This window comes from Apteryx rowi, unplaced genomic scaffold (genome assembly GCF_003343035.1).
Source record: "Apteryx rowi isolate R43461 unplaced genomic scaffold, aptRow1 scaffold_240, whole genome shotgun sequence".
Lineage (NCBI taxonomy): Eukaryota > Metazoa > Chordata > Aves > Apterygiformes > Apterygidae > Apteryx > Apteryx rowi.
The window spans coordinates 913,782-937,513 of record NW_020448753.1 but is presented as its reverse complement, the minus strand read 5'-3'; the positions used below and the strand labels follow the sequence as shown (position 1 = coordinate 937,513).

Here is a 23,732-nt window from a genome sequence, read left to right as displayed (position 1 = left end):
CCCAGCGCGCCGCCTTCCGGCCTCCACTCGCCTCTATGGTTCAGGTGAGCGGCGCTCTAGCCTGCCCTCGCCCGCCTCAGTGGCACGGTACGTCCGGGAATAGCGTCCCCCTCCGCTGGCTCGCGAAGGGGCGGGGAGCGCGCGGCGGAGGGCGGTGACGGCCCCGGCCCCGCCCCGCGTTCTCCCGAGCCTGAGCGGAACCAAGAGCGCGCGGCGCGGGGAGCCGGCCGGGCGGCGGCGCCGGCGGGGCGGGGGCGAAGATGAGCACGAAGGAGGTGACCTGCAGGTGAGCGCGGCCGGGCCGGGCCCTGCCCAGGGCGGTGCCGCCGCCGAGCCGCTCGGGGCCTTCGGCTCACGGCGACGACAAGGTCGCCGTCCCTCCCCTCCCCTCCCGTCCGGGGCCTCGGCGCTGCCCCTGCGGCCCGGCGGGGGGAGCCCAGCCCCGCCCCGCCCCACGGCCCCGCGGCCCCGCACCGGGGGCGCTTTCCCGTTCCCGGAACCCGCCGAGCTCAGCAGCGGCTGCCAGAAGCTTGGTGACTGGCCAAGCGCGTCCGTGCGAAACAACGCGAGGTGGCGTCGGTGGTGCCTGTGGTGTCTGGTGCGCGCTGCTGGGGGGGGCTAGCCGGGGTGGTGGGTGCAGAGAGCTTTTAGCTTCTTTGTGCATCATTTCCCGGTAGAGGATTTTCCTTCTGAGAAGGACCAAAGATCAGGTTTGAGTCGGAAATGCTCTCCGGAGTTTCCTCTGGGAAGTAAACCAGTGGTAGGCTGATTCTGACAAAAGATGTCTGTGACCGTGACTACTTCTCCCTCAGGTATTACATGCAAGGAGTATGTCGGGAGGGAAGCAAGTGTCTGTTCTCACATGACTTGTCTACAAGCAAGCCGTCCACTATTTGCAAATATTACCAGAAGGGACAGTGTGCCTATGGAACTCGGTGCAGGTAAAGAGCATGCTTTGGGGGGATATCGAGTTCTTCAGAACTGGAAGTAATAATCATGTGCAGTAGGCCTTAAACTCCAGGCAATGGAAGATCAAGAAAGGATGAGACTTCTGAAATGACAAAAGGCATGAAACGATATATTAAATAATGAGGGTTTTTTTCCCCTCTGCCAAAACCAGCTTATGAATGCAATATAATCTGGCTCTATTTTAGCTTCATCAGTTATCTTACTCTGTAGAAATTAAACTTAAAGTTTCAAGTGTATTTTCACCCAGTTCTTAGTAGTATTTTAAGAACTATTAAATATTAAAAACAGAACCTTTGATGTGTACCTTTGCACAAATAATATTTGGTGGAATTGTTTACTTTTCATATTATTGAAGCAGATGGGAGCAGGCAGTTCTGAAGTGCTTTACTCAGTTCATGTGACATAGGTTGTAGCCTTGTTCTTTCAGCTCCTAATGCAGAATTTTGAGGACTTTCAGGTCTGTGTTAGAGCAAAGTGGTTTTGTTCACACTCCGTCATGTTCTGTGGGAAAGCAGAACGTGCCCCACCCTTTCCTAAAGCTCTCTTGGTAAGATTCTTTGAGAAATACTCTAGTAAATATTACACATTAGTAAATGTTGTTACATCCCATTAGAGATGTGCCACAGGGCAACTCATGACTCCTTCGTGCAAAAATTCTCATCACAGATGAGAAAGCTTTGTACATTCACCTGAGAAGAACAGGAGATCACACAGCATCGTTGTATTTGCAGTGGCTTAGTTGTGTTTGGATTGGGAGATTGAATGTTAGCGTATTCTGCAAGTTCCTTTAGTTGCTCAAACTGAATGAGTAGTTTATTATTCATTGGGACCACATAGTGTGCTGACAGGGAAATAATGACAGCTGCAGAGTGTGCTAGTGTTTTACTGCAGTTGCTTTGTTGGTGTTCAGGGTACTTGATGCATGTAAGCTATTCATGTGTATGGCAAACTTGTGGGTGCTACGTACAGGGCTAGAAACAAATATGGAGAATTCTCTTGTTCCCTTCAAAAATATTCTAGGATTCAGGTATGTCCGTGGCTTTACTGGACCAGCCTTTGTATTGCACTGATTGCTTCTGTTCTATTGCTGGAGTGTATTTCCAGAGCTCTGCTGGATATTCTGAGTCCTTTCCTAGCCTGTGTTCAAATATTGTATCTTCTGCCTGTGGTGCGGGGGCATAAAGTTTGTGTTACCGCTTGTGAGGGGAACACAAGCGATCACAAAATATCACTCGTTACTGCACAGCATTTTGATGTTGCCTCTTTGAGAAATGTCAGCAAACCTGTTTGTGCGAGGGAGTGACGAAGATCTAATTTAATATCCACATGAATAATGTTCTTTCAGCCATGCTGCATGTCTCTGGAGAAGAAAATACAGGTGTGCTTTCAGAGGCATCCATTTTCTTAGGTGTTTCAGGGAGACTGAGAAACCTTGTGGCCTGGCTTTGAAAGGGACCAAGCTATTAAGGCAGCTTCTTGTCAGAATAACCCTTTTTTAAGACAGCTGTTCAGTTTGATTTTTGTTAAATAAAGGCAAAGGTATTCATCAGGGGGACCTATCCATTTCCACTCTGCCCTGAGTTTAATCTTAGTAGCGTTTGTTCTGACTTTTCCCTTTTGTAGATATGATCACACCAGACTTCCTGCGTCGGGGGGTGCCGCGGGTCCTGCGCCGCCTCCCCTGTCGTCACCAGCCCTGCACAATCCTCGCCCAGAGCACAGCGCACCGGTAATCAAGAGCAAACTGCACGAGACTGGCAAACGGGAAAAGAAGACGTTAGTGCTCAGGGACAGAAGTGAGTACTGTGCTAATACTCCTGCCTCTCATCTTTGCTAGGAGTTAGGTAGTTTTCCACCTCTAATTAATTATAATTCACTGACAGCTCCGGAGAGGTGTAGTGTGCCTTCCTGCTTCATGAGGCCCCTCTTCTCTAAAGACTCATGCCTGTCAGTAGCTTTTAATCACATCAGTTTTACCTGGCTGGTTTTTAACCTGGTGTTCCCTGAAAGATTTTTTTTCTTCAAGATTCCCTGCCCCTCAGATTTTTTGGGGCATTTTGTTCTCAACATGAAGGCATTTGAAATGGTGAGAAACTTGACTGCTTTGTGCCAGGCTGTTGCCATGTGGGGGACTGAACTAGTGCTTAGGAGCGCAAGCACAGATGCGTCCTTCCACGCCTGATGCCTCGGGACAGGGGAGCCAAGCCCCCCTGTTGCTAGCATGTCTGCAACGCTTTCCCCGCCCTGGGCTCCCTATTACACTCTGTGCCAGTTGCCCACATGTGAATTTGGAGGATTTTTGTCCTATTTGTAAACAGAAGACAGCTAAAAAAACCTTAAAATTGGGCTTTGCAGTGGGTAGTTTGATTGTAAAAGTTCTTGTGGTTTGTGAGTGAAAGGGGCCTAGAGATGAGAAAATATCCTCTGAAGAAAAAATTTTTTCGAACCGGCAATCATTAAAAAGAAAGTATGTGAAGCTTCATGTGTGGCTTTTATGCTGTGCCTTGAATGGTTCATGTTATGTTTCTATTTCTTAAGATCTGTGTGGCTTGAATGAAGAAAAGCAGAAACCCAGTGCCACAAGTGATTTGGTATGTTGCAGTGACAAAAATGATAATCTGGAAATGAAGCCCCATTCCTATTTGGAAGCTATTTGCAGTGGACTGGAAGATCCGGTAGCTGCAAGTTCGTGTGTTGACGGAGAGCAGCTATGCCCTTACGCCGCAGCAGGAGCCTGCCACTTCGGAGATCGCTGCCTTTACCTCCATGGAGACGTGTGTGAAATATGTGGCTTGCAAGTACTTCACCCTTTTGACCAAGAGCAGAGGAAGGCTCATGAGATGGTAATGTTAATGTGAAGTCAGTGTGAAATCTAGACTTGGTTTCTTGCTCTGAAATCCAAAGATGTGTTCTGCAGAGCAGCCTGTTGTCCCAAAGGGCTTTTTTTGTTTGTCGAGGTGTAAAATGATTCTGAGAGAGAGGCCTGTTCAGGCATCGAGGACTTAGACCCATTGGTAGCAATGATGCAGATAGCCTTTCGCAGCAACTTCTTTTTCTCCCTTTTATCCTAATGGGAATCTTGCCTCCAGCCTTCTCCAAAAACACCCTAAAACTGCCTAGAAAACATCTTCTGTAGTTTACCAGGTGTCTCAACGCTATGTTATGTATAGCGGGGGCAGGAGTTCTGGAGAGCTGGTGCTTTCAGAGAGATCATCCTGCCAGTCTCCTGAGTCACCTCTTCAGATGTCCCAGCTCGGTGTGGCCACTTTCAGGGCAGTGTAAAGGAGGAACAAACTGAACAGAGGACAGAGATTTTGGAGCTGAACTTGAGGTAGGAAGGCTGGATAAGGAATTTGTTGGGTGAAGATGGGCTCAAGAGTCTGCTCTTTTCTCTGCTTGTCTGCCTGATTTGGGTCAGGGCTGATGAAAAAGAGTTTTTTCAGGACGGAGGAGGAAAACACCAGAAGCTTTAGTGGTAAATTGTAATTGTACAGAGCCTGGACTAGAATCCAAGGGGTCTAAATCTTGGCTCTTGTGCTGCCAGCAAATACTTGAAGTACATGCAGTGGTAGGAGTGCTCACTTCTCCCAGGGGCTAGCTGATACCTGGCACGGTATCCTGTCACCATTGCTGTCTGTTAGTCAGCTCTGGAAGCAGAGATGCATGTTGGATGAGAAGGTACAAATGTCAAAATGCAGCTGTTAATGTGGAATTATTTTGTGTACTTTTTCAAAGTCTGTTAAATTTATGTTACTTGTCCTGAGAATGTTGAAAAGCAAGAGTTAAAACTATGCAAGCGTTGCCACCGGCTCACCTTATAGTGCTGTGAAAGTATGTATGTTGATTATTGACTGTCACTACTTGGATACTGTGAATGCTCTAGGAAAGCCAATAAAAAGAGACTGTAATTCCTTATTTAGGGTAAAGCTCATATAGTATCTGGTGAATGAGGAGTGCAGCCTTACGCTGAGCAGAGTTGCATCTTGAATGTACGCATTCTTACCCTTCATCATAACGTTCTTTGTTTTTCCTTTAATACATGCCTTTCATAGACACTTGTTTTGCAAGGATCAGGCTGGTATATGGACCATAATAACCAGTTACATCTCTCCTGTGACAGATATGTATGGCAGCATTTGAGCATGAGATGGAGAAGGCCTTTGCCTTTCAGGCAAGTCAGGACAAAGTGTGCAGCATCTGCATGGAAGTGGTGTATGAAAAGCCGTCAGCCTCTGAGAGGAGGTTTGGGATTCTCTCCAACTGTAATCACACCTACTGTTTGTCCTGCATCCGGCAGTGGAGATGTGCCAAGCAGTTCGAGAATCCCATCATAAAGTAAGTTCAGGTTAACCAGACTGTTCTTTCTGTGGCCTGTGTGAGTGAGATGGACTCACCTGTGTGCTCTGACTTTGTCTGGAAATAAATCTGGTCATAAGAGATTCTGTAGCTGTAAGTATTAGCCATTAATAAGATCTGAGCTCAAAAAAATCCCGGTTCCAAGTGCTGGAAGTTGCAAGACCTTAGAGTATGGCTATGCAAAGAACAAGTTTCAAGGCCGGGCTGGATGTATTGGGTATTCTTTGGAAAAAGTTCATGTATATGGTGCTGTCTTGTAACAAACGCAAAGAGTTTGACCTTCTGCGACTTGCTCCTCTCCCGTTTCACTGACGATGGGGAAGGTGTGTGCGTGTGGACTGTGAGGTAGCTGGGGCCTTGTTAACTTGTGCCCTTGCCTGCTCCACAACAACCTGTTTGCAAAAATAGTAACTTTTTTCTATATGCTTAATTACTGGATTTTCTCAAAATTATAGCTTAAGCTAAATGTCCTATTGATCGCACATTTGTGTGCATCTGACTCAATGCCTTCGTCTTCTAGCTATATAAAATGTATTCCAAACATGCTCCTCTTCAGAGGAGAAATAGAGGGGCCTTTAAAAGTCCAATTAGGGCAGTTTCCTTTTTTGAACACCTCTTAGAAAACTTTCTCTAGTTACAAATACCCTGAGGCAAAGGTTGGAAATATTTTCAGTGCTTTGCCAAAATAGACTTTTTGTCACAGCCTTCATCATAAATTTCACTGGAGTGAAAGCTGGCTCGTTGGAACACAGCCTCTCCTGGAGCGGAGCGCCTGGTGGGCTGCTGCGGAGACCTTCTGCCTACAGTAGCAGCTATGACTTTTTTCAGAAACTGTGCACTTGAATCAGAGTTGAGTATGGATTAGATATGAATACAAGTTTTTAAAACGGATTTTTACATTTCGTCAAAATAGTGAGCATACCCGCCTTTGCAGAGCTACCCTAGAGGAGGGACTTGAACTCCTGTGGAAGCACTGTCTGCTGAAGGAAAAGCTGTTCTACAAGACTTACTGGGGCCGGGGAGGGAGCCTTAAAACCTTTCCCAAGCTTGTTGAGGTATCAGAAGTTGCATATTTGATTCATGATCTAGTTCCTAATGCACAAATCCATCTCATAAAACCACTAAATGAACAACTAATCAGTGCTGGTAGAAGTCAGATCACATTTCAAAAGGCTTGGAGACCCTCCTTTTTCGTGACTCGTTTGGTTTGGCTTGCCTCCGAGCAGGAGCTGCAGCACTCGCATGGTGGTTAACTAATACAGTTTATTTCTGAGTACTGGGACTGTTTAGCCATGTTTGTTTGAGAAAAGCCTATTACTTTTGTTCAAATCTTGAAACAAATGCAGGCTAGCGCAAGTCAGACTGCCCAGAATTGGATCATTTCAATTGAAACATTAAAAAAAAAAAAAAAAAAGTGTGCGTATGCACTGTACCAGTCTGTAAAACCCTGCCTGAAACTTCAGCGTGACAAACCCTTTCCCTTTCAGCCAGGACACTGCTGGGTTTTGGCTAACTTGTTAAGGAGGATGCCCTCTCAGAAGGTAACGGCGCGTTGCCTGTTTGTCTTGATCCATGTAGGTCTTGTCCCGAGTGCCGTGTGATATCAGAGTTTGTCATTCCTAGCGCGTATTGGGTGGAAGACCAGGAGAAGAAAAATAAGCTGATTGAAGCATTTAAGCAGGGAATGGGGTAAGTTCATTAACTACAAGTACTATTTATACTGTTCTTAAGATACTCTAAGACTTAGTCAATCAAAATGTATGTATGTGTTTTAAAAAGTTCTTTACACAGTTATAAACCATTCTACAGAACTCTAATCTCTGTTAGAGGCACACTGGTTTTATTTAACAACTTTGCAATTACTATGCAAAGTTCTGTCAAAGGCCTGTCATAGTTGTAGATCAGAAGTTATTCTAATCTACTGTGGTCTGAAATGTTGAGGCTATTTCAGTCCACTTGCTGAAGCTGGATTTACGTGTTTTCTACTGTCTGGAATGCCAGGCTCTTCTGTAACTAAGGGAAACAAATATGGAAGGAAAATACAATTTTTATGCTGGTCTCTTGAAATATAGGATAATACTTCATAGAGCTTTTGTAGCGTCTGCTGGAAATGGAAAAAAGTATTACATGAATTAATTTCCTTTATTGTCTAATAAAAGATCTGCTGGGTTATTGGAGCATTGGAGTTCTGCTAAAGGATAGTTTTAAAATGGCTTTGCAAATCTCTGCTTGCCTGGACTATGTAAGGGTTATTTAGATGACAAGGCAGTAAAATACCATCATCATACCTTCTCTCATTGCCCACTCTTTTTGATGGTAAACAAGTAGGGCTTTTTTTGTGCTTGAACTGAGCACGTCATGGCTTTTTTGCAAAAGGTTGTGTGGCTTTATTCTGTGATGTGCACTAACCCTTTAAACATGCTATTTGGAGTGCCTCTTATGGAACAAACATGCACAGCTTAAATCTGGGCACAGCTGTTGCCACTAGCTTTTAAGCTTCTTGGAAAGCTTGAAGTTTCTAAAGTCACATTATAACCTAGCAGAAAAAATACTGAAAGCATTACTACACCAGTAAATGTTAATTCAGACTTTTTTTATCTTATATTTAGGGAAAATATTTGAATAGTATCACTCACTCTAAACTGAGGATCTTTGGATACTGTTTATTTCCAATATCCCACCCCTCTTGTGTTTTTGTTATTGTAAATTATTAAGGACTTTGAAGGTAATGGCTTTTGTGTTCAAAGCTTAGTGCAGTTTTAAAATGCCCATGTTCTAAATAAGGTAACCTTTTTTATTAGAATAGTGATGTTGGGTAGTGTTAGAAGTTGGATTTTTGACTCTTGTCAAACTCTTGTATAAAAGAGGGAATTAGAATACATAAAGGGTTTTTTGCTTAAGTGCAATAATGCACTGTTTTACACACAATTTTCTGTGCCTAAGTTCTTTATGAATAGATCTCCTGGCAGTCAGTTTAACTCGATGATGTGGTATTACATGGAATGAAAAACACGCTCATAAAAATGTTCCTTACAGGGGAGTCTTGAGCTAAAAGCAGGGGTGCTCCTAGCCTTCTGATTCAGCAGTGTGAGTGGAGGCTTTTCAACAGTGCCAAATTACTAAACTAGCAAAAATAAAAATGCAACTTCATTAAAAACATGCTCGTGTGCTCTGTTGGAGCGGTAGACTGAATATGATCAAAACAAAATGTCTGCTTCCAAAGGGGGTTGCTAAGACTTGCAATGTTGCTACCTGAAAGAACAAAACATGGCACTCCTGAAATTCTTGTGACCATGATTCTTACCCCTCTCACGTAAGTCCTGGAAATACAGTACCTTTCCCTCCCGTTTTTGCCAAGCGGCATTAGTGATCTCCACCCTCTCTCTAGCTTGATTATCTTCCTCTCCTGCGGGATGCCCTAGCCCCACTCAGCGCTGAGCAGCGCGCTGCAGCTCAGGGCCGGGTGGCAGCTCTGGCTGCCCCGAGCACCGAGGAGCAGTGGCCGCGGCTGCCTGTGCCATGGGCCCCGGGGCCGGGCCGTGGGGCTGGGCCAGGCCGCGCAGCCCCAGCCCCTCCACGCGTATTTGACTGGACTGTAATGAAGTTGAGTGCTGGAAATACTTATGCTCAAAATGTCTTAGTTAAGCCTGGTTTGGACATGCTTGCAGGTGAGTGGAAGGCCAAGCCATAAATCCGCACGTTTCACAGGATTAGCAGTACTTCTCTTATGTTTGACCATGACTCCTATTATAATGAAAACGCTCCTTTGCCAGTAGAATTTGTACAAAGCGGTTAGGAATGTTTAGGTAGGAGGTTGTTCAGAAAAAGTCAGACCCAGAAAGCTGGGAGTCACCACTTCTATTCTAAACCAAGACAAGTTTGTTTTGCTTTTAATACACTGCCTCTTTTTTGTTGTTGAGCTTTCTTCAGTTAGTTGCTATTTGATAGACTGTATCGAGGTCTTAAGAATCACTTTCACCACTACTTATGTGTTAAGGTTACAAATTAAATAGTGATTTATCTATAGTTTCCTCTTCTTTTTCACTGTAGAACAATCCATTAATGTCCCCCTGAAGTACAGTTATAAAAGGACATTGCATGATTAGGAGCACCTTTATAAAAATTGTCACACAGCCAAATGGCTTAGTTGAACAATAAAGCTGATGGAAACTTCAGTTAACAAATTAAGAATATTGTCCCAGCACTTCCAAGGGAGACGATGAGAGGAACTGGTTCATAAAAGTGAACTGGTAGAAAGTATAGGGGGAGGAATGCTGGAAAAATAGCAAAATAGCTTTGTTCATTATGATGAAAATGCATCTCTGTGGGGGATAGATGGCATTCTTTAAGCATCCCTGTTCTGAGATTTTTAGACATTAGGTGCTGCTGTCTTACGTATTCCCTTGTTCACCTTTAATCATCTTTACCATTTATTTTCCCTGCTATCAGGGAATAGTAGAGCAAAACTCTTGGTGTGTTAATAGGAGCAGTACCTGCACCACTAAGTAAGGACGAGGTGAGCAGCTGTGGAGCTATGCCTGAGCAGAGGGAGCCTGAACTGTATTATTTACTTTCTTACTACCTGAAGGCATAACTCTCTCTTCTAATCAAACCAGGAAAAAAGCGTGCAAGTACTTCGAACAAGGAAAAGGAACATGCCCATTTGGAGGAAAGTGTCTTTACCTTCATGCTTATCCGGACGGCAGGCGAGCCGAACCTGAAAAACCAAGGAAACAGCTCAGCTCCGAGGGGACTGTGCGGGTAAGGGAACACTCAAGTCAACTGTAATTAAAAACACTCTTAGAATATAAAGTGATACTTCTCTAAGTCTATGCTTTATATGAAACACTAAAGAAGTCAAGAAAACTTCTCTCAACTTTTCTCAAGGCAAAGGGTTGTTTTTTTTTTTATTAAGGAGGGGAGAATTTACCTTTCATTTAATAGCAGAATGTTAGTTTGGTTTTTGTTTTTAAACCACTCCTTCTAATTGCAAACTTTTCTTCAAAGGAATTCCACAGTTAGAGCTTTCACCTATAGTACTAAAAACTAATCTCATTTAACAGCATACAGCTGTCAGTATGACCTGCTAAAATGGTTAAAAGCCATTTCAGATATTTGCTATTGCTTGGCCACTGTTCTGAATGATTAAGGCTGGCCTAATACTTTAAGAGTAGTTAAATATAGCTTATAATATTAGGTAGTTTGACCTAAACTGTTATTCACATTGTAACATTAAACAGAGTGGTTGTCACCTTGAACTTAATTTAACTGCAAGTATTGGGGAGGGTGTTAGTAAATACTAGCCCAAACCCAGCTTTTGAGTCTTAACTCCAGACATGATTTTTTTTTTTTTTTTTAAATGAAGCAGTAAGACTGCTATGGGAAAGTATTTTGATTAAACTGTGACCAGCACTGGTTCATGCTAAATCAATTTTCTTCTATTCCAGTTCTTCAATTCTGTTCGCCTCTGGGACTTTATTGAAGACAGAGAAAGTAGGACTGTGTCCAGCGCAGATGATGAAGTAACAGAACTTGGAGAACTTTTCATGCACCTTTCTGGGGCTGATGAAGATTCTGCTACTTCTCAATAAAAAGAACTAAAGGTGCTTTCTTGTATAGCAATCCAGCTATCTATTTACTTTTTACAGTGCAGGTGGAATGAATGTGCCCTGTGGTTTACTTGTGGAGTCCTGGTAAATCTTTCGGATAGATAACTTTTAAAATATATCTTAGAGTTTTTGTTGCCATGCAAAAACTAAATTGATTGCATGGAAAAATCCCTTAATCCCACAAGGGGTCTCTCTTTCTTTGGCCTAACATGCTGTCTTGTAAGTTGAGTGGTAGTGTAAGTTAAGTACAGCTCCTCTCTTACCCTTTAAAGCTTAAACTGTTAAACAGTTGTTAAAGGCTGTTGCTAAATCTGTTTTGGGGTAGCTTTTTTTGTTTGTTTTTCCTTCCTAAGTCAACTAATGTATATCTAGGAAAATCCACTAGGAATAATGGTCAGTGTAGCTTTTTCTTTCTTCAACGGGACATTTAAAAGCCTAATACATTATACCTCAAAGTACCTAGAATTTAAGGAAGCAAAAAAAAAAAAGTTTACTGTATTCTTACAGTGAATAATTCAGTAATGGGGCCTGGCTGCCAAAGACTGTGCAACTTTGGGTCCTACCATTGTTTTATGTGTTTTATCTTAATTAAGTGTATACTGAGAGGAAGCATCCCTTACAACAGATGTTCTAAAGCAAATACAACTATACTGATAAATATATGCAGGCAGAGCAGTAGTACCAACAATGGAATCACACCATACAGCAAAATTAAGTTACAACACAGATCAGATTTTTAAAAGTATATAATGGGAATAAGTAACTCAATATTCATTGCAAAAGTAATACTTCAATTTTTGTTCAGTTTAACAAGTTCAAATGTATTTAACATGAAGGAAACCCTTGGTTTGGGTTAAATGAAGTAGCCAAAACTAAATGAAGTAACCAAAACTATTTTCTGGGCTCCTTATGTCAATGATCTTATAGTTTGTAACTGTACAAAATAAATCATTTCAGTTACAGGAGAAGCAATTAGTTTTTACGTTGCTCATTGTAACTGTGTGGCTGGTAGATGCTTAGGCTTTTCCTTCTCTATGTATTTGTAACATATTAAGGTATCTGTCTTTCTGAAACCATAATATATTACTGGAATAACTCCATTTCCCTGTATCCCCAATCCCCAGTCACAACCAGCAGGCGCTGTTAATAGATGTGAGGTAAAGGTTCGATTATTGCCCATATAAGTAACTTCTGGCATAGCTGCACCATAGCTTTTTGTGCAGACTGTCTCCAGTGCTCGCTGTCATAGTCTTATTTCCGCTTTTGGCAGCTGGCTGCTTTCCAGTGTAACAGTTCCTGAGCAGGGCTCTGATTCCTCCTGCTCATTTGCCTCTCTCTGATTAAGGACAACAAAGTTAAAGGTGCAGGAGTGTAGGCATTACAGCACATCTCTTCTGAGACAACTTCTGTCCCATGTTAGTGAATTGTTTTTCAGTTTGAAACTTTTAATCTATGTTTGTGTTGCAAAAGCTTTGAGCTTTAAGCTTTGGCTTTTAATTACACTTTGAGCAAAAGCAATTTGATTGTGAAATTTGATACAGCAAGCTAGTTCTGCCTAAGTCACTTATGCTAATTTTGCAATTAAAACTAAAAATTTGGTCTGGACAAAAACTTAAATGCCTACTGAATAACACAGCACTGAAACATTTGATGAGCAAAGTATGGCTTTTTTCAAGCCAGTTCAGCAGGCAATCTTAAAATCAAGAAGAAGGGCAACTTAACTCATATTTAGAGGATGAGACTGCCTACCTGGGAAGGCTGCTTGTCTGCATAGGACATGTTTCAAGACTCGAGCATCTCAGAAGGCTTGATTGTTGAGGAGACAAAAATTCTTTGTATTGTGGGGAAAAAAAAAAAAAGTATACTTAAAGGAGAAGTAGTAGTTTTGCAAAAAAAACCCTTGATGGTCATGAACTAGGTTTTGGGGCACTGGCATAGACATCAAGCAGAGCAGGTTCAGACATTCAGAATAGTACTCTTCCCATGCCACTGACTCCAGGATTAGTTGCTTCATCTGCTCGCTGGCATTTCTACTCAAACTTGAAGCTGAGAAACCTCCTCAATGAAAATGTTACATTTCTATAAGGGTTCTAGGAGAACAGGGAGAACTTCCACCTCTGCTGGCTCCCAAAAACTGAACATGCAAACTACTGCACTCTGTTCAGACATAGAAAGTATCACTTTCCCCCAAATTTATTTCTATCCTAAAGTTAATGCTTACCAATGCTTATTGTGCAGTTAGTCCTTAGCCAAGGAGGATCTATGACCTCTTATTTCTCAACTTAGTTTCTTAAGATTGGCATATGAAGCCACTAACCAAGGTCTTACTCTATTAAGTAAGTCACATTGCTGTGTAGTTTTTCATCACTAGTTGCAAAGATGAAGGAATAAGATGAAGTACTACCAAGAAGGAGATGAATATTCAAGAATTCTTGCCTAGACATTACTTTCTACCTCAAAATACTTACCCCACTTAGCTTCCCTGCTGAAGCGTCTTTCTAGCATGTTCCTGCACATTTGTTTCAGAAGAGATTAATATTTCCAGTAACAAACTGGAGGGGGGGGGATGTAAAGAACTCAATGGAGAGCATGTTCTTTACCTTATAGCTAAACAGGATATTTTTGATTTACTTTACCCTGAGGAGAGGCATAAACCAGGTAACAGTAGCCTGAAATTGAAAAGATAAATAGCTTGTTTTTCAAAACTGCCTAGGGACTACATTAAAGACAAGTTTTAATGCAAGAGCAATAAGGCTTAGAAACAGACCTTTTAAATTCTTCATTTTAACAGCTTTCATCTATTTAAGTTGACATCACATACTGGTCAAAATTAATCTTCTTGCTTTTATCAAAAATATTTAAAGAGGTACATAACCTGCTTTAAAAATTAAGAGATAATGGGTTTTTGAATTCAGCATAAAGTGCTTTCCAGTTCTCTTCCTTTTAAAATATTTTCTTATTAAAATGACAGTAAAGTGAGGTAAAAATGAAGTTTAGAGAGGGCTGCAGTTAAAATATCAAGAATATCATTAAATCGCATAAAGAACTATATGAACACAGTTTCCTCAATGTATTTCTTTTAACACACAAATTTTATGGTCACACTCAGTGATTACCCAGGGGTTAATATTTTGCCCTTCATCTAATTTTATACTAAGCTTTGGCCTAACATTTATTCTGAGGACAAAGAGTTTAGCTATAATTTTTAAGTACCTTTCAGGCTTAATTTGCTTGACTGCTTGAAGTTCTTCTCTTCCCTTTCATAATAGCTTTGTGTTTTTTTTCTCTTGCAAATTAAGAAGCTGAAATGACTATTTTGACTCTGTTAAAGGCAGTTGAGAATTGCATATGTAAGTAGGTAAAAATTCACAGCAACCATCTCCACTTTGCCTAACAAATTTCAGGCAGTAGTCTAGACTCAGATAACAGTGGTTACAGCCATCACTTCTCTTCACTCATTAGACTTCAGCAACACTTTAGGATAGCAGCCCCATACACAGAGAAGCACATAAAATCCCAAGCTTCCATTCCAAGGATGGAAACTTGGCTTCCATTCTTTCCCTAATGAACATACTTAAACAGAATGCTATTAAACAAAAGTTCTTAAATTAAACCACCTATTTCTTGTGATCTGTAGAGTTCAGGCATGACAAAACATTCACTTCCAGCTAAGTAAAAAACAGACTTGTGGAAGATGAAATGCAGAGCAAAAACAGTGCAGTTAAATAGCTTCAAAGTACATTAATATATGTATCTTAAAATAAGCTGATGCTGCCGTAAGATTATGACAGTAGAATAAGAACCATCTTGTAACGAAAGTGATTGGAAACATACTTATATGCTGTCATATCAAGTGTGATTTTGCAGGAAACTGCTAGTATCTAACCTAGTAACTTTTAAAAAGAAGTATTCAGAATGTCCTTTCTTTGAGTTTTTCACAGCTAGGTATATACAAGTTAGTACATTAAATGATGACATTGAATCTTAAACCTAAAATTTAATTTATTTTATTAAAATAAGATAATCAGAGGAACCTTGGCTTACAATAAATGCATTTTCTCAGGAGCAATAAAAACAAAATTAAAACCCAAATCAGCAAGAAAAACTGCTTATGCTCAGTTTCCTCTTGATAGTGCATCTCTCTGACGACAGCTTCAGATGGGATGAAGACTATGCTCATTTTGCAGAAGTATACTGATAATGTTAATTAGCTTTTTCTCAGCCACAAAAGCCCGTCTCTCCGCACTTAACACCTCGTTGGGCTGCAAGAAACAAGTCAATAGTACCAAAATAAGCTGCTTAAGTTATTGAAGATGACCATAGCAAGACTGGCTAGCTTCCTTCTCTGAGCAGTACAGTTTAGAATATATTCTGTTCCTTTGCAAGAGTTTTTCTTCTATGTGCAAAACTATTGCAAAACTATTGTGTGTTGAATTAGCATTTTAACTTATTTCATTGGCTTGATGAAAGCTCTTAGGCAGGAGCTGATTTCCAGAAAGTTTTTTCCTCTTCCCTCAGTCTTGTTTGCAGATACCCATTTCAGGCAAAACTCCCCCAGCTTAAAGTGGCATATGGCATGGAGCAATCAAAGAGCACCATAATGCATTATCTTTCCTCAAATGCCAAGTCAAGCCATCCTTGCTCTAAAAATACCAATTTATCAACAGGTTCAAATCAGTCCAGAAACACTGCCAAAGAAACATCCATCTCTTCCGTGTATGGGAAAAATAAGGCTCAAGTGCATCTATTAAAAAAATAGTAATAGATCTCTTGATTATAGTCTGTTAACTCTATCCCAGTAAAAGAAATGGTAGAAAAAGGCAATGTGGAGCTATGTCCCTGCAGGGTAAGAACTGCAGAAATCCTTAGCAGCTTGTTCTTAAAACTGGGATGCAGATAATCCTGCTGGCACTGATCCTGTACACTGAGGCATTAAAAGCAACTTCCATTATTTCTGTTCCTTTCCCATTTCCGGGGAGAACAAGGGAAGGAGAGCACGACCCTAAAAAACAGGTAGTCTTGTAGATGTTAATGTGCAAGAATTTATGTCCTCTGTGTGGGCTGCACGATGCAGAGATGGTTCAGAAGCACTCCGGTTGATTTTGGGTAACGAATGTTGCAACAATTCAATGGAAGACAGTATCTGAGGAAAACAAAAATGAAGAAAAGCCTTGTTAGAAACAGCTACTTGAAGTCTTTTTAGTCTTAAATCTTGATTATTTGTGGCTTTAAGCATCTTATAAGAGCAGCAGTACACTATTTGGAGGCATTTAAAACAATATGCCAGCAATATGCCAGTTTGAACAATCACTGTGCCATGTCATTGCTAGGGGGAGCCTCATCTCGTTTTAGAGGACAGGACAATACTTCTGATCTACACCATGATCAAGTAGCAAGCATCTATACAAATCTCCAGGACAGTAACAGGAAAGAATTGCACAATTTGCCCAAAAGACTTACTGTTTAGAAAACAAAATTTAGACAGAACCTTTTAAACAACAGAAAAAGTTATACTTGATTGTAACAGATAGAGGGTATTTTTCCCAAATCTGCTGGTATTTAATGAGTACAAGAAAGTACCTTCATCCTTAAAATGGCAAGATAAGGTAAAGTATCTTTTGTAAACATACTGAAAACTGCAAGATGAATTTAGATCCCCCAATGGATTTTGTTTGCTTGTTCAAGTTGTGGGGAAGGCAAGTACACTTGTTTCCCTTAATACTGCACTAAAATAAAACATAGATATAAAGATAGGCTTTATTTCTATTAGTTTTTTTATTTGCCTCTTAAAAGGGTCAATTGTCGAAAGCAAATTTTTCTAGTATTGGTCTAACATTGCTTTGTATATGAGAGTCAACACAAAAATAAGAAGCCGGTTGCACTGTATTCCTGCATCTACTTTCATTTTCTGAAGCGACTCTTGTATCCATCTAGAATGGTTCACGTGCTAATGGCTATTTATAAAATACTTTGAAACTATTATACATTTACTTAGTGAAAAAACACTTACTTGTGGAAACAGAGGTCGTTCCTCCCTAACTTTCTTCAAACAATCTGCTACAAGCCTCTTCATTGCTTTGGGGCAGTTCTTGTACAGTTTACTGAGGTCCGGAGAAGCATACCCTCGGCCAACCATAAAAATAATCTGAAAAAGAAGAACAAAGAAGTAGCAAAAACACCAAAGTTGTAAGAGTTGTTTCACTGGTTGATAGGCTTTAGTGTCCCAAAGTGATTAAGCACAAGTACCAAAGGCACATGCACAGGCAGAGCCTTGTAGCTTTGTCAAAATAAGTTAACTGAAAGAACGGTCCTGCTTTTGTATAATATAGGACATGATTCAATCTAAGTGACACTACGTGGCTTATAAAATTCAGCAAGTGAAGGTACTGTTGCATTCAGAATAGTGGCAAATGTCACTCAACACGAACAGTTATTGGTTGTCAGCCAATTTGGCATGACAGCTCAGTTTGTCAGCACAACAGTACTTTCAGGCATCAGTAAAATACCTTGAGAGGGCAGATGTATAACCAGCAAGTTGCAGGAGGTCATCATAATTAATGCAGAATGAAGGTGTGTTTTTTTGTTTTTTTGTTTGTTTGGGGGTTTGGGGTTTTTTTTTTGCTTAGGATAAGTATTTGGGGTTGGGTTTCTTTTGAGAACAGCAGTAAAGTGATTTTTTTGTGTTGGAAAATAGGTTCTTTGTTTGAGTCAAAGTTAACAGTTATCATTTACGATTTTCATCAGATTTCCAGTTACCTTAACAGTTGACTATACCATACTGATAAGACTATAAATATGGTAAAACAGTGCCTTTTTTTTTTTTTTTTTAAACAGGACTAACTGTGTCATCATTTCTCTTGCAATGTCTAACGTCTCCAAAGAGAGTCAATTCAACACTACCAAGTTGCTAAATAAGGTCTTAATATAGTTCTCCAGGAAATACTCTTTCCCTCCCAGAAAACTTATTTGAATGGCAACAGTGTAACATGTTTTGCAATGGTAATGATCATTAAAGCTTGCATATAATTTCAATATTATGAAGTAAAACACTAGTTTCCCAATTTGTGGACAACCTACAAAATAACAAAAACTAACTTAACAGAATTGGCCTCTCCTGCCTGGAATACAAAGTGCAAAACATCCTAGGGGCTGAAGTCTAGTGTTTTTCCCCACACACATTGTTCATTATTAGATCTTCATTTAAAAACAAAACAAAAAACATCCACTGAGGGTCAGCAAAGTAGAGCTCAAAAGGATCTACTTTAAGTTCATGCCCTGCAGAAGAAAAGCTTCAATGATGAATTAGTTCTACACATGCTAAGCAAAAGCATTCAACTAAATAGAACAGTTGAGGTCTCGATCCTTAATGTGTTTCTTTATAATTATCTGTTAACTGACTTGGTAAGAATAAAACTTAGTAAAGAATGTAATTCACACAAACTAACACTCAATGCTAAAAGGTCTGACAAGAGCCATTGTTTTTTTTCACTTATTAAAAAGCACAGGATCCAACTTTGCTTTTCTAAGAGCAGAATTCTTAACATCAAAAGGGAAATTTCATGTAACTGCTAATATATAAAATACCAAGACTTTACTGATTTAGTAAAAGCCTTAAGCCCTAATAGATTAACAGAGCACTTGAAATATCTTTAAACAAGAAATTATTTTTTCCCCTTAGTAATTGTCACTGTTGATTTTACTGTAAAACATTCCTTTAGGCAGATCTACTGCTGATATGAAGCATGATGTAAACATTTCAATTCTTGTTTTGCATTTGTTTTCATCTTATACTTCTTGAAGAAAGCAAGACATACTATGAGCCGAAATAAAATGCAATATTCCGAGAAATATGTTTCTTACCTGATCTCGGTTGTTTATATGGGAGTAAGGCAACTCTCCTGTCATTAGTTCATATAATACTATTCCATAGGAGTAGACATCTGACTGAAAACTAAATGGGTTACTATCCTGCATCCGTATCACTTCTGGTGCCTTTAGAAGAAGAAAAAGAAACAAATTAAAAGCAAGATTAACCGAACATGGAAACAGAAGGGACAAGAGAAGTAGAATGGAAAGCAGAGAGACGGATCTCAACCAAAAACTAGTGAACAAAGTGATACCTCAGACCTCTGATAAGTTTTACCTATGGCTCTAGAAAAGCTCAGTCGGTGCTATTCCACATCTTATAAAAACAATATAGTTGAGAGTAAACAAAAAAAGCCATTTGAATTTAATAAAGCATTTTACTATTAGGAAAAATGATTAATATTCTCATTTGCAATATACACTGACTTTTATTACATCTTGCACACAACTGAGATCAATTCTCTCACCATCAATTCTTAAACGGACAGAGATGTTAAAGGGGAAAAATGCTTTCTTGACAAGAGCACTACTCCTTGTGTACTTCAGCACAGAAGTTCCACAAAGCTCCCCCTGAGTCCAGCTGCACACATGCAAATTATTACTTTATTTAATAAATAAATAAATCCTAAGCACACTCACACATAGTAAAATATATTTTTCTCTAGACAACTACAACTCCATTATATTGTTACCAGAACTCAGATCCTTCCTCCAGCACAACTTTAACTTAAGTGCTCCCCAATTTTCATGTATTATTTCAAACATTTAACAATGTCCAATCTATTTGTTCATGAGAAAACCCAGAAAAGGCAAGTAATATAAATCAGTTCTAATACAGACTTAATCTACTTAATCTCTACTAAAATCACTATTGAAAACATTTACATGAAATGTGAAAGCAAAATGTGAAATAATATATACAATGACGACTGGGGAAGAAATGAGGAAGCGTTCTAGCATCTTTGCAGAACAAAGTAGAATTATGCCTTGAAGCTAAAGAACATAGAAGAAACAATGTTAAACCACCAAAACAGGAAAAAAATCTTAGGGAATCAATAGGAAAGCTAAGTCAGTCCCTCAGTTACTGAACAAAGGGTACTAACTAAAGTATCCCACTACAGTTATGAGAACAACACAAACCTCAGTAAAGAGTTGTATCAACTTTCAGAGAAACAGGATCGACATCTCTTTTCTGTGTAATGGAAACTCAGAGTTGGTCAATAAATGATTAAAATGAAAAAAATGGAAAAAAAAAAGCAGAAGTGTGGGTGGGTTTTTTTTTTTTCAAGATCTGTTTTATGTATATACGCATACTACTGAACAAGTTAGTTTTTAAATACTTCTTAGAAAGGTGTAATTCTTTTTTAAAACTATTTCCAGTTTTCTAATTTTGTTTCAGGTTATTTATATATTTTTGTGTGTCACAAATAAGTCTTGGCCAAGCATCCTGGTATTCTTAATGAATACTTCCCGACTTTTCTCAAAATATGAATACTTAAGCAACAATGAAGGCTGCCAGCCTCATAATATAAAAAGATATAAATATTAAAAAGGAAAACTGTTTTAAGTAACACCTTAAACTGTTTAAGTAACATCAGCTCAGTGCTAAAAATCTAAGATTTAATTTGTACTATTATTTAGCATTCGGCAAGTCATTTTTATTTTGTTACACTTTGATGAAGTAAATGCCGCAAATGTAGCTGCATGCCCTAACCTGGGAGCCAGAAAATACTGGTAATCAGTCTACGTGCTGAAACTAAGTAAACTGCAAAGTATTAACAAAAACGGGTCAAGTGAAACTGCACAAGAATATTTAATACCACAGTGTGCAGTAAGAAATTTTTGAATGATTTTGATGATACTTTTTAACCTGATAATTGGCAATTTTTTCCATTTACTCTGTTCAAATCACAGATTTGAAGAGTTATTATTTCTGCAGATTGTTTTTATGAAGGAAAATTGGAGAACTGGCTTTTAAATTCCCACAGAAATTAATTTGTAAAGACAACTGTTAGGAACCTTCACTCAAGCAAGAACTGTGCAGTAACACTACCAAAAAGAGAATTCCATGAGCTTTTCAGTACAGCTCAAGAATGCCCGTGCACGAACTGATGTTCATCTGCAATGGTTTTGAGCCGTCTCAAAACTTATTGCAACTATCTCATCCAGAGTAAGCAGTACTAGTGGGCATAAAAGCAGTACCTTGGTGTGCATCGGGCATCATATCACAGTACCGAAGATAAATTGTGCTCACCCCCTTGCCCTGAGCAGCGCTCCCTATCCTTTCCCCAGTGGTGTGCTAGTGCCACTGAACGTGTGCTCAGCAAGCGTGCAAGAAGGGACGTTGCCAAGTCCCCAGCAGGGAGCAGGCGAAGAACAGGCTGCGGTACTCAACACAGGGAACGACAGAGTCTCGGCAATCCCACAAAGCCACCATAATCCAGTTAAATCCTGCTCTGCAGTAAGACAAGCCCGTCTGGGGAAAGGCAGGTTAACTGCAGGAGAAAGGTTCTCCTCTTCCCTTGGAACTCCTACCGGCAGCCCGAACTCTGCCCTGGCTGCTTGCAGCACCTCCAAGACTCTCAGGGAGAATAATCAGATTCACATGGGGAATGGGGTCTACTTCGACACACCTAAGCACTCCAGCACTTCATTTTTCAACTTTTCTTTGTCCTACATCACTGGAATAAAAGTCTACATAGTACTAATAGCATATATTAAGAATCATTTTGATTTAAAGCTTTGTCAAATACAATATGAGTTACAGTCTTCAACTGACAAAATACGTATTAACAAAAGAAAACTATTTAAAAGCAGTAAAATACTTTTCTCACCATCCACAAGATTGAACCAGTGGGCTGTTCCACCTGTTGAGATCCACTCCACCTGGATTTTACAGTCGCCAGACCAAAGTCTCCTATTTTCACTGTGAGGCCTTCATGAAGAAATATATCTAAACATTTGTTAAAGAAATTCTGTAGAAAAGTAAAGAACTGTGTTTTCTGACATGATTAAAGTGGTCTGCTCAGAGTCATCACAAATACAAGTCGACTATCCAGGATTACTGCTTATTTTCCGTACCTGCTATGAATTGTATTTTAAATATAGAAAAAATTTTTTTACAGCATTCATATTTACAGAGTTAACACTCAAGACAAAACAAGACTAGATGTTTCAGCATTATTTGTACATTTATCTTTAACACCATTCATTTCTGTTCTAGCTCACCAAAACATCAATGATTCAGGAGGACTTAATGACATCCAGAGACTCAAAAAAAAAAACAAAAAAAAAACAAAAAAAAAAAAACAACTATTTACATGAAGCACTCTTGCAGATCTTCTGAGATTTAATTAAGGAATCTCTCAACAAGAAACACTCAAGTCTGCTATTTGGTACTTCTACAAAGATTGACAGCTAGCACTTTGCTGGAGCTATTTTCAGAAGAATCACTTTACAATTATATTTAAGAATGTTTTAAGTTCAAAAAGATGAGTCAGATGTGTAAGCATGATGGACAAACACCTGCTTCTCATTAAGTATAATAATTTGAGGGGAAAATTTTCACAGAAGTTGTTACAATTATCAGGAATTGAACTCCTAAACAACTATATACTAAACTCCTATATACTAAAATGATTATCCTTATAGCCTAGCTGAAAATGGGAAACTCCTTTTACTTTAAAGAACTATTGAATTTGGTGTATTATTTACAATGACCTTTGCAAAACACTCTGTTCACATTTTATGAAAGGAAATTTCTATTTATGTAGCTCAATAGATACTCTGTTTAGCAGTTTCAAAAGCAGAAATTTTCAAAGGTGAAAGACATCAGTTCACAACATTTTTATTCCATATGTATTAGTAAATTCATATCTTTGTAAGAAATATATTGGTAAAGCCTCTGTTTTCCTGAGTTTAAATTAAGATTTTTGGCTTTATTTCTGCTAAAATCATCTGAAGGCATTTTAAATAGTTAAAAATATGGGAAATGGTAACAAAACATGTGCGTGCATACATAAGCATGCACTCGCACGCGGCCCCATCAAGTAAAGAGTGCAGCTTCTGTCCAACACAGTATTTGTATAATAGAAATACACTGCATAAACACTATTAGATTAAAATGGACCACTTCTGAAGTGCCACTGTTGCACATCTTTATTTCATCTTTACAACAACGAGGAAAGTAAGCATGCAAGTTCTACGCAAGTCCTTGCTAAAAAGTGGCTTCTTATTCATCAGTAGGAATTACTCATTATATAATAAGTTACATACATTTGAAACAGCTATTTCAAACCCCACAAAAGCGCTCCATATTAATAACCATTCACCCTCACATTAAAGGAAATATGACTAAATTAGAAAAGGATACTATTGGATTTCATGTCTCTGTGGATGATATTCTTTGCATGTAAATAGCTGTGGGGGAAAAAAAGTGCTGTAATGAAGGTTGTTTATATAAAATATATTTTTTTAATTTACTGATAGACACTGTGGCAGTTCATGATATACTCAACTCCATTTTCATTGCTCTCTTGCTTTAGTCAATTTACAGGATGAGTCTACTCTGGGGAAAAAGAGAAACGAAGCAAGCGCTAGCTGACTGCAAAGCTACTGCCCTGCGTGTTATGGGAGGAGGAAGCTCTGCAAGAAGGGAACTGCAGGAAGAGAGAGCAGCATTAGGGTTATGCAGCTGAATAATGCCCTGGGGAACCGGATTCTGTCCCGACACTAACAAAGTTTGTATGCTATGCTAAGGGTCACTTTTCACAAACTGCTTTCGTTGCAGTAACAATATACGTTACTAGTTTTTTGGGTGTCTGACTGGAGACCTGGGTTCCGATCTACAAAACGGATGAGCACTGACAGCTTCAGCAAATGTGTCTTCTATGCTATGAACATTAAAACATTAATAGTTCTGCAAGAGAAACT

General features: G+C 39.5%; 2 protein-coding genes across 13 annotated transcripts in view; one reads left to right on the top strand and one right to left on the bottom strand.

Moving 5' to 3' along the window:
• The first annotated feature begins 195 nt into the window (after positions 1-195).
• MKRN2 (makorin ring finger protein 2) lies at positions 196-23,726 on the top strand. Of its 5 annotated transcripts, XR_003253591.1 has the most exons (10): positions 196-286; positions 813-941; positions 2,593-2,765; positions 3,508-3,812; positions 5,090-5,304; positions 6,904-7,014; positions 9,942-10,086; positions 10,773-10,928; positions 17,769-17,933; positions 23,345-23,726. XR_003253591.1 is itself a non-coding variant. In XM_026066439.1 (9 exons), exons 1-8 carry the CDS (start codon positions 261-263, stop codon positions 10,914-10,916), a joined length of 1,248 nt encoding a protein of 415 aa, XP_025922224.1. In that variant the 5' UTR covers positions 196-260; the 3' UTR covers positions 10,917-10,928; positions 23,345-23,726. The 5 variants fall into 5 exon arrangements, 4 of the variants coding, with proteins under 4 accessions (XP_025922224.1, XP_025922223.1, XP_025922226.1 ...); XM_026066439.1 differs by lacking the exon at positions 17,769-17,933; XM_026066438.1 differs by lacking the exon at positions 23,345-23,726 and having other exon boundaries at positions 17,769-18,782.
• Positions 14,919-23,732, bottom strand: part of RAF1 (Raf-1 proto-oncogene, serine/threonine kinase) — a 48,057-nt gene continuing 39,243 nt past the window's right edge. For 7 of the 8 annotated variants that reach the window (XM_026066435.1, XM_026066430.1, XM_026066433.1 and 4 more), the window contains 5 exons: positions 23,173-23,219; positions 21,635-21,753; positions 18,795-18,926; positions 16,945-17,079; positions 14,919-16,077 (listed from right to left, as the gene is read on the bottom strand). In XM_026066435.1, the coding sequence (XP_025922220.1) occupies positions 15,937-16,077; positions 16,945-17,079; positions 18,795-18,926; positions 21,635-21,753; positions 23,173-23,219 (574 nt within the window). In that variant the 3' untranslated portion in view covers positions 14,919-15,936. Of the gene's footprint in view, positions 16,078-16,944; positions 17,080-18,794; positions 18,927-19,940; positions 19,993-21,634; positions 21,754-23,172; positions 23,220-23,732 lie in introns of those variants that run through there. The other variant, XM_026066437.1, reaches the window with a different exon arrangement.